Source organism: Quercus suber, unplaced genomic scaffold (genome assembly GCF_002906115.3).
Source record: "Quercus suber isolate HL8 unplaced genomic scaffold, Cork oak 2.0 scaffold_514, whole genome shotgun sequence".
NCBI lineage: Eukaryota > Viridiplantae > Streptophyta > Magnoliopsida > Fagales > Fagaceae > Quercus > Quercus suber.
The window spans coordinates 147,741-159,348 of record NW_027069963.1 but is presented as its reverse complement, the minus strand read 5'-3'; the positions used below and the strand labels follow the sequence as shown (position 1 = coordinate 159,348).

Genomic DNA, 11,608 nt, shown 5'->3' with positions numbered 1-11,608 from the left:
CTCACCAACCGATAAGATTTTATTCTCTTCACTAAATCTTATTGTCATTTGCTGTCTATATTTTAGCATATAGAATTTTGTTTCTAGACTGCTAGTGTTATTAATTAAATCTAAAGGAAATCTGAGTGGTCAGAAGGATTACCACACCTATAATATAATGGCTTTTACAAATATTAAATGGAGTATGAACTTTCATGATGCCCCACCACTATTGAAATTTCTTTGCATGAACAATGTTCTTTTATACATATAATGCAACTTTCCATTAACAATTTTATCTGCTTGCTGATGGGGGAACAATGTGAAACCACTATTAGAAGTAATGACAAACACACTAAGACAAAATTTGTTAAGAATTGAATATCTATTGCCAAATCTGGTTCACCAAGAAGACGTGCAGGATTTCCTCTTCATGAGAAGAGTAATTTCTGATATGTGGGATAAAAGCAAATTGGGAGATTTTTATTTTTATTATTAGTAGTTTTAATCCTACCAGATACTAATGATTTAGTCTCAAAATAACAATTTTAGACTTGTATGGCACTTGGAGAGACCAACTGGGGAACCACTCTAATGCAGTTCCACAGATGTTGAAATGTCTTTGCCAAAAATAATAAGTGTTACTTTTTTCTGATAAGTAAAGAAAATTTAATTCAAAGTCATAAGCAGGAGTCACCCAAATATCAGGTCATGAAGTATATAGCAGGGCACCAAAACAATCAAATACATAAATTACAAGCATCCATCAAATCATAGACCGAAAAAATAGAATGACTTTCTATGATAGGCATCCAATCTGAGTTTTAAAAATGAAAAGTTTTAAGTCGGTTATAGTTGTTTCAGAAGCAAATTTTAAGAAAAAAAGAATACTATTATTGATATGTTTTTTGAGGTTATATGGGAATCAAATTTTCTGTTATGCTGGGATTTTAATTGAGTTATTGATTGGTTATTCAAATAAGTGAATAACTCAGCGTTGCACGAGGCGTGAATTGCAAAAGAGTATCTTAGGACTTTCTTCATAAAAATGAAAAACAGACTTTATTGATTCCATGGCAAAGGGGATATTGGTGGGGAAACTTAATGGACTATTGTCGTTAAATCTTGCCCCTTCAAATTGGTGGTAGATTTGTAGTCAATGGATGGACTTGCAGAGACAAGAATTGTCTAAACCTTTGTAGGAAAAAGTAGCCAGGCATCAGTTCTATGAAATTGGAGACATAAAAGTGAAGAGAATCTGAATAACAAGTGGTCGAGATCTAAGTAATGGAATGGAATGGAAGGAGAAAAAAAGGAAGCAGAACCAAAATGGAAAAATTAAAAATCTAAAGGATGCCATTCCTTCCCCAATTTGTCACAAAGCCATCAGATGACAAGTTCATACGTAGGCAGAATGTAGAACTGAATTTCCCATCTGCCAATACAGAAACTAGAATGGAAAGGTGGATACCAAATTTCTAAGCAATTAATTCTCTTTTAAGAAGATGTACAACGCTAAGATAATGATACATGAAGAAATCTAAATCCCATTCACACATATTTGTGTAATATAAGAACTGTGATGAGCAACGGGTGAGATTTTGTGCATTCTACATTTCCAGATGAAACACAGAGGACTCTGCCACAACTTTGGAGTTTGGGCCCTGTTGTTGTTTAAGTATAGTTTTACACGAGGGTTCATTCCACAGTTTTCAATATAATCACAGAATCACTCGCATACAATTATCGGTTTCTCTTGAGAAACTCTGAAAGCTAAACTAGTTTATAGTATTTTAAGTTTTGTTTATTCTCTAAAATTATGGGCAAAGGGACAAGGAGAAAAAATCACTGAAACACATGTAGCTTATGCAATTTACAGGGCAATACCGAACATCGAGGCACATGAGTTTGAATGACAATTGACAAACATAGATAAACTTAAAAAATGGAAATAAAAGGAAACCAATGGCCAAAGCTGCCAACCAAGCACTACAAACATACAAATGAAGAGTTAAAATTGTGCACTATACTTCGTATCTGTGAATTTACATTTCAAAGTACAAAAGCTCTGGCTACACAGCCAACAAAATGGTTGGCATTTCTATCATACAGAGCTTTCGGAATACACTTTTGAGGATTCAATTAACACTTTACCAAAATGGAAACAACACTATCACTATAAAGAATTGTGATTGTCAAAGCCACAACTTTACCTCCTGCAAGTCCAGCAAGAACAATCAGAAGGAGAGTTATATAACCCAAACTCCCCTCCTTCCTTTCACCAATCACTGCCGACTCATTGCCAGCCCGTGATACTTGATCATTACTAGAATTTCCATCCCCACCTAATTCTTCTTCTTCTAATGAATTTAATTTGCGTACACTTTGATTTTGGTCTTTACCAATACCATCATCCTCTTTCTCCTCATCAACTCCACTCCCCAATGTATCATATTCATCCCCCAAATTACTCGATGCCTCACTGATAGACTCCTCCTCCATCATCCTCTTCCCCTTCTTTTCCTTCTTCAAATTTCGCAACCTCTTCGGCACCAATTTCTTGAAGATCCTCTTTGCTTTTCCTCTCCTACTACAACCTTTGGAACTCTCATCTGTACAAACCAACACTTGTGATCCATCCACCACCACCTCCTTATTCGCCGCCTTTTTTACCTCATCTTCAAAGCAATCAATCTCAGGTCCAACACTAACAATCTCATTGGAATCATCAACAACAAAACTAGTCTCTACAATTTGGATTTCATCGATCACAGATTTCGATTCAGCCCCGCCACCACCCACTTCCTCCACAACACCATTCACAGCCTCACAAGTTTTGATATTCTTGATTACCAACAAACCCTTCTGCACCCTTTGAACCAAAGACTCCAAAGCAGGTCTAGCCGAGAAGAAACAGGACCGCTTGCAAAGATAGTCAGCGACAATAAGCAGAAACGCGGAGAAGGTAATACAAACGGCAAGTCGTTTAGTACTCATGAAACCCAATACCGCAACCACCCCCAGAAACACAACTTTCAAGACCGCACCGAAATTCTTAACAACCTGATCTTCTTCGCTACGAACCTCGGTAACCTCTGCTTCCTTCAACTTCAATGGCGTCAGATCCTCCTCAACGCCAAAACTCACCGACCCAGATGGAGTCGGCGAAATTGAAAGTGCCGGATCGGCTTGAATTTCTTGTTGGATCTCAACAGGACTACCGGGTATGTCGTTTTCGTTGGAGGGAGATTTCCCTCTCTTCTTCTTCTTCTTCTTGTTTTTGTTGAGTCGGTCACGGTTCTGGACGAAGAGGTCGATGAGAGAAGTGGGAAAGCCAGTCTGAACAACAAGGGACCCGCCTCGCTTCGGCGAGGACTGAAGATCCGCCACTATTCTTGATATGCGACTCCCCTTCTGCTTCTTCCATGGAAGAGGCATCGTTTTCTTTGATCTCGATGTTGATGTTGATGTTGATGTTGATGATGATCTGAGAGTAGTAGTTCTGGGTTTTTTGGTTGCGAAGTGAGTTGTGGAATCCTATGATGTTGTTTTAGTTTTGTTTTGTTTTATAAAAGGAATAGTATATCCAATGATACTAGACTAAGACTGGTGTTTGTTGGTGCTGGTGGTGGTGAGAAAAATGGAGCGGATTTTTGATGATCTTTATACATTGTGTTGTTGTGTTTGTTTAGTAGTATTAGTAGTATTATTTTAATGAAGAAAACAAGTTTGGTAATCGAACCCAAGGTAAGGGCAAAGGCAAAAGCAAAAGCAACGAAAAGCGAGGAAAGGAAGTTACTGAGAGAGTGTTGTGGGAAAATGTCAAATGGGAAATTGAGAGAGTCAGACAGTCTATAGCCGCGTGAGTTAGCAGTTGGCTTTGAATTTTGCAAGAGCTTTGAACCTTCAACGTTTACCAGAAGACAAAAACTAATTCTTGAATTTGTTTTTTGTTTTTTTGTTTTTTGGTTTTTTGTTTTTCTGGTCGCTTCCTCGCATGTTAATAAAATTCTATTGGAGGAATTTAAAATAAGATTTTTTGTTTTTGTTTTTTTTTTTTGTTTTTGTTTAATTAACTGGATCTGGAAAGCAAAATTTTGTCTCCTAATTTTTGGTGGAGAAAATCTAGCTGGGGAAGTAAGGTAAATAATTTTTATTTATATTATTATTTATTGGGTATATTTTATCCCGGATTTGTGGATTGAGTTATGGGAAGATGAATTTTTTTTAGAACTTTTTTTATTATTAATTTTCCCTTTTCGCTCAAACAAGAATTAAATATGTATTTATTTAAAATATAAAGAAGATATTATTGGTTAACTAATCTTAAATGTTTTTTTTTTTTAATACTAAAACTAGTAAATGTTAAATATAAAGAAGAGGGAATATAACAAAGGTTACAAATCTTAAGATAGGAAGGAATTTTTAGAGTATTCTTGTAACCAATAGTCATCTTAAAATGGTTGGGATAAATAATTGTGAGATGCAAGAACAGATTTGTATGCCAAAAATTTTATAACTCAATTGACATAACTTTGCGTAATTTATAGAGACATTCAATATTCAAACTTCCTCTTCTCAAATTATTGAATTATCAAATAATAAATTATTGTGAGATGCAAGAACGGATTTGTATGAAAAAAATTTTATAACTCAATTGACATAACTTTGCGTAATTTATGGAGACATTCAATATTCAAACTTCTTTTTCTCAAATTATTGAATTATCAAATAATAAATAATTGTGAGATGGAAGAACGAAATAGTATGCCAAAAGTTTTATAACTCAATTGACATAACTTTGCGTAATTTATGGGGACATTCAATATTCAAACTTCCTCTTCTCAAAATATTGAATTATCAAATAATAAATTATTGTGAAATGGAAGAACGAAATTGTATATCAAAAGTTTTATAACTCAATTAACATAACTTTGCATAATTTATGGAGACATTCAATATTCAAATTTCCTCTTCCCAAATTATTGAATTATCATATAATAAAAATATAATAATAATAATAATTATTATTATTATTATTATGCACATGTTTTCCTTTTGTTGTTAATTCTAGCCTTTTACTAATCTCCATTAAACAAAGTTCTAAGTTCTAGATGGGATTGCGTGCACCTTGTTACCTGAGTATATTCCTTTGATTTCCTAATGGCTCTTGTTGCCAATTGTGTTTGCTAGTGCTATTCTATAGTTTAAACTTTAAGCAGATGTTTTAGTATCAATTTTTAACAGGAGTGCTAATTGAAAATTTTGTTTGTTCTTTGGTATCTGCATGTTGTAAAGTCCGCAACAGGGTGTTGGTTTTGTTTTAGTAGAGTCTGTAGGCTTTGTGTCTTGTTTGTTCTATGAATATACTAAATTCTAAAAAAAAAAAATTCTCCACTAATATGTATTGATATTAAAGAATCCCCTTGCACTGTTGGACAATTTATTTTAATTTTGATGTTATGGGTATGAAGAAATCTTATATATTTTTAAGTGTATTTCTTCAATTTTTTTTTTTTTTAAATTGAATAAAAAGAAGTTGTTTACAATTCATAATATTGTTGACAAATAAATGTGTTTGCTAAGGGTTTTATCTTTTTGATAATTCCATTATTACAATAAGCGGAGAAAGAGGATTCAAACATGTTTTAAACTTTAGGATTTGAAAATTTTATATTTTCTTATTGGGGAAAAAAGTCTAAACATTCAAATAGCATATGTGAAGATGTTAATACTTAAAAATTACTCTCCTTTTTATATTTGCTTTCGAATAGACAAATATCATTTTATAATTAGGGCGTAGCTTGTGTTAATATGCTAGGACTTAAAAATTATTATGCTTTCTATATTTAATTTCAAATAGACAAAAATCATTTCATAATTAAGATATGGATATGGATTTGATACAAATTAAGTTGCAACAACTCTTGCAAAAGTGCACGTGTATCAATACTTCAGATAAACACTTGTTTAGACTTATATTTAATTTAAATAAAAACTTCCTTGTTAAAATTAAATTTTCCACCAAATAGCCACTTGACATGTGTGTATTTTGTAAAAGTTGCTGCAATTTAGTTTGCAGCAAATCCTTATCCAATATTTACAATCAATTTTGTAACTAAATTTTATCCAAATTCTTTAGGAGACTTCTTTCCTTGAAATTTCCCATTTTTAACTTTCTTTAATTCTTGTAACAAATATTAACATGTTGCCACCAACCAACTAACCAAGCATAACTCAATAACTTTTTTTTTTTTTTTTTTTTTGCCTTACCAAAAATGCTGGTTTCAACTCTAAAGCCTCTGGTAGCTTCCCCCTTCTTTCAGGTCCTCTTCTTTTTCTTTTTAATTGTTTAATTATTTTTTTGAAAAAATTACAATTTATCCACTTATAGTTAGCTGAAATTTAAGTTGCCTACTTATAGTTTGAAATTTGACATTTTATCTACTTGAGGTTAGCTCAATTAGAGTTTAGAAACTCACCTCTATAAAAAAAAAAGGCTAAATATATAATTTTGCTCAATTTTGGTGTCTTTCTCCTCCAAAAACACAAAAATACAAGATCAAAAAGAATTTAATGGAACACTTGTATAATGAGATTTTAAATCATAAGTAGACAACTTAAATTTTGGTTAAACTTTAAGTGAGTAAAATGTCAAATTTTAAACCAAAAGTAGGCAACTTAAATTTCAGTTAAATCATAGGTGGATAAGTTGTAATTTGTCATTTTTATTTATTTATTTATTTAATGTTTTGAAGTTTACTAAATAGTAAGTTCTTTTGGAGGGAGAGAGGGAAAATGGACTTCAATAACTGGGTTTTAGTAGAGTTTTTGTTTACTAATAAATGGATTAGGGAAATAAAAGTTTGTTTCTCGATTTGTGGTGGAGTATATCTAGCTCAAGAAGTAATGTAAAGAGGGTTATATAGCACTAATTTTGGCTATATTTTTATCTTGGGTTTCACTGCTGTCTAGTAGTTTTCCATTTTAATTGTATTTTTCATCTTAGACTATGGATAACGTCTATGTCAAATATGAGGGGTTCCACCATGTCACGTCATAACCCTTTTAATAATTTATTAACTTTAGTATTTGTTACATTGATTAGACAATATCAAGGTCACACAGTAATTCTATCTCAAAAAACGAAAAAAGAAAAAAAGGACACACAGTAATTTTGTTATATTCACGGATAAATCACAGTTTATTAGACAGGAACTCCATAATATTGATAGGTATCGTCCTCCAAATATGTTGGAGGTACCATATAAGGATCCGATTTTATATTTAAGACTTAAGATTTAGAATTAAAATCCTTTAGAGCATCCCAGTGAGTTGCTAAATTGACAAAAAAGTCAATTTAGCAACCAATTCTCCAAATTGTGGCTACAGCAAAGCAGCTCAAAACTCAAAACAAAATGTGGCTATAGCAGCTTACTGGAGCTCAAAACTCAAAATAAAAAAATATATTTTAATGTAGAGTGTTAAGAAAAAAAGTATTTTAATGTATTGATAGTTATGGTTGTTGGTTATTGTGTTAGATAAATTATTTTATTGTATTATTTATATTATTTTAATGTGTTGAATGTTAATATAAAACATTTGCTGTATGATGTATTATAAAGTGAATTATTAAAATAAATAAAATTGTGTTTTGAGTTGCTAAAAACTAAATTTTTTAGATACTTTACACCGAATGCTCTTAGAGGTTTTGGGATAGGATAGCTTCACCATAGGTATAGAGTTACGTACTAGAATTATATCTATCCATTTTGAAATGAGCTAATTAAATTTTATCACATCTTCAATAATTTATATAGAAATCATAATAAAAGTAGTCACATTTGTTTAAATAGTGATAACATCATAAAATCTAATACACTTTCAAAATGGTCGATTTTAGAAATTCTATGATGGAATTAATTTAAAAACTCTATATGATCATAATCTTATAACTTAAAGACATAATTTTAATGGAGAGTTTACTACATCATGTTTATGACAATAAGTATGTCTGGTGGACTTCAACAATAAAACAAATGAATATTTGATTTACCATTTTGTAATTAGTGATATATCAATAATTTCTAAGGTTATATGGTAAAAATTGTAATATTTCTCGCTCAATTTTAGTTGAATCAATAGAGCTTAGCTTACTCATGCTATGCATGAGGTCATAACTCATAACTTATAAGTTCCTGTTAACTTTTCTTTCTTTATGTTTTCCTTCTGTAATTTTCTACTTTACTTTAAATCCCTGAAAGGTTGAAAGAAATATTACAATGTTGCAACCCACCAAACATCTCAGATTCTCTGAATAACCTTTTTTTCCCCCACAAACGCTGGCTACAACTTTAGAACCCTCTAATGAGCATTAATATTCGGCTCTTCAATACATTGTTGCACATGGGAAATATGATTAAACTGAAAGAGTTGGTAAACGTCGAATGACTTTTTAAGAAAAAGTTAATTCGAAAGGTTAGGAGGGTAAAGAGTAATTTAGGTATTATTTAAAGCTTTCATGCATGTCACTTTTTCTTTTTCTTTTTCTTTTTCTTTGTATTAGATTATTATTAGTATTATTTATTGTGGTTAACTATGCCTTTTTCAAGAGAAGAAATCAGATACAATACCTTGGTTATAAATTATAACACATTAGATTATTCAATTAAATTTCAGCAAAAAAACAAAAGATTCTTCAAATAAATTTAAACACCTAATTGTATTGACTAATAAAATATAAATAATGTTATTTTTTTTTTGAAACATAAATAATGTTATTTAATGTAATTAATTGTTTGAGTTCGATTGAGAAATTTAATATATTGTATCTAAGATATTATACTTAAAGTTTTAAATTTTTTTTTTCCATTATAAGTGTATTTTTACATAATTTATATTTTAATAAATATATAACAATAAAAATAAACACATCCAAACAACATGTATCTTTACATAAGAAGTAAGGAACCTTAGAGGGGACAAGGCATTTGTGGACAAAAAAATTGATAGAAAATGTAGGGAAGCAATAAAAAGAATGGTGCACTCATATTATAATTTAATCTAACAAATCTTTCAACCCAACAATGCAATAATAGGAACCATCCTTTAATTGGTTACCTTTAGAAAGTGATAAGGGATTTGAATTTGATAATTAGCTTAAAAACACGCTGCATAGCAAACTACCACCAAAGGCTCTTTATAAAATTCTAAGTGAAAAACTTTTAGCCGCTTCCACATTTGAATAACTCCTCCATTTCACGATGATTTAAAAAAGAAAAACCAAAAAAGAACCTATCCTCGGTCAACACAACTTGTTACCATTGTTTAATCAAATAATTAAAAGATATTTTCATAGAGTGATAGACATCACCCTTTTGATTAGAATGACATAAAGGATGCTTTTATTACAAAATATTGCAACTTATTAAAGTTGTGGGAGGAGAACCCAGTTATGGCAAATAGTTTATTAGAATGACATAGGGGATGTTTTTATTACAAAACATTACAACTTATTTATTTATGAGTAATACTACAGATATAAACTATTTTATAACGTTTTTACAAACTGCTGATGTGACTTTAGTATTTTTCAAATAGGTATTGCAAGTAAAAATGTGATGTTAGTGATAGACCTATATTAGAACTAGTAAGAATTTGCCACATCAGCAGTTTATAAAAATGTTGTAAAATAGTTTGTGTCTGTAGCATTATTCTTTATTTATTTGTTTTTGATTAACAAGGGCATTCAAACTTCTTTCAGTATTTGACTATTTCTTTGGGTATGCACAACCCCCTCTCATAGTGGCAGTGCCACCTTATGGCCAGGGCCTGACCTGAAAATTTTTTTTATGTATAATAATTTAAAATTTTATATTTATTTACCTTTAAAAAATTTTTTGGGACCACCTTGAATTTTTTTTTATATCAATAAAATTAAATTTTGGTCTATAATTTGAGTAACTTAACAATATATTGGAGTCTTTCAAGCAAAAAGAAAAAAAAAAACTCAACAAAAAAAATTGAACTAAAATCTGGAAAAAAAAAATTATAATAAAACTACTATAGGTTGAGCAATGGCTTGATTCCTTTGACTAAGCACAATGCCCAATACAACACAATTTTAACTTTTTATTATTTTTTATTATAATATTATTTTTCCTTACCAGACATATATTATTTACTTCTCAATTTTAATTATTTTTTCTTATTTATTCTTAACCACACATGTCTTCTGTCTCCTCAATTTTTACACTTCATACTTTTAAATTTGATCTCATCTTCATCTACACTTTTACATTTACGTTTTGCCTTCCTCCTTGTTCATAACTTCTATGTATTCTACTAGTATCAGTGCGGCAATAGCTCTTCTCAAGTTTTGAGTCTTAAATTTCTCAATAAATTTTTTTTTTAGCTGTACAGGTACTTTTGTTCATTTCTTTTCTTTTCATTTTTTTTTTCCTTTTGAGGTTTTTTGGTTTACAAAATGCAAAATTGTTTTGGTTTTAAGAACAATTTTTTTATTTTATTTATTTAAAGCACAAACTTCATGCCATTTTGAATTTCGGCCGGTATTTACTGAAACACCCCGAAACGCCCAAAATAGATCAGAATGACCCGAAATTTTTTTTGATATGGAATAGGGTGGGTTACTGTTTTGGTTTGTTTACCGGCAGGGTATTTTTCGACCGTTATGGCTGGAATGGAATGAAATTAATAACATTGAATCAAACCTAATTATCTAAAGGCTAAAAAGAAACAAGATTGCGAAATTTATGCTTTTTAAAGAACACCTTAAACAAAATTTTTGAAATTGCCACTGCCCCTTCAATTCCACACACACCAAGTAGGGATGGGAATAGGGCGCCATTGAGTAATAGACATCACCCTTTTGATTAGAATGACATAAATGATGCTTTTACAATCGGTTAAAGTTGTGGGGGGAGAACCCAATTATGACAAATAGTTTATTAGAATAACATAGGGGATTATTTTATTACAAAACACTACAACTTATTTATTTTTGATAAACAAGGTATTCAAACTTCTTTTAGTAATTGATTATTTTCTTGGGCATGCGCAACCCCCCTTGGTCCCACACATACCAAGTAGGGATGACAATAGGGTGGAGCGGGTTGAAGGATGGGGTCTTCACCCCCTCCCCCCTCTCCCGGCACATGGTTTTGTCTTACCTTATTCCCGCCTAGCTCAGCATCCCCGCGTGTCGGAAAAATTTGCCCACAACTACTACAATTATTTTTAATAAAACTTGTTTCGTTAATAAAAATATACTTGGAATTACAAATAAATTTATTCCATCAAATTAAATTAATTTTAGAAAAAATTGAATAATTTATTAAAGTATTTAATAAGATAATATCACAATAAAAATAAAAATCTTATAATACAAACTCAATAATTCAATAGTATATAAATTTGTTTATAATAAAGACAAAAGAAAATGGGCTCACTCCTTCACCAAGTTGTAACAGTAGACTTATTCAGTCTGAAGAGGAAAGTTTCTAAAGGAAGCAACCACTCCGTCCATATTAAATGTACCTCACCGACCACATTAATGATTGAATGACATATTAAAATAATGCCCAAATATCTTCTCCACTTAATATCG

General features: G+C 30.9%; 1 protein-coding gene across 1 annotated transcript; it reads right to left on the bottom strand.

Moving 5' to 3' along the window:
- Positions 1-2,121: 2,121 nt before the first annotated feature.
- On the bottom strand, positions 2,122-3,778 carry LOC136061023 (uncharacterized). The gene has a single exon (XM_065763562.1). It carries the CDS (start codon positions 3,415-3,417, stop codon positions 2,122-2,124), a length of 1,296 nt encoding a protein of 431 aa, XP_065619634.1. The 5' UTR covers positions 3,418-3,778.
- Between the last annotated feature and the right edge of the window lie 7,830 nt (positions 3,779-11,608).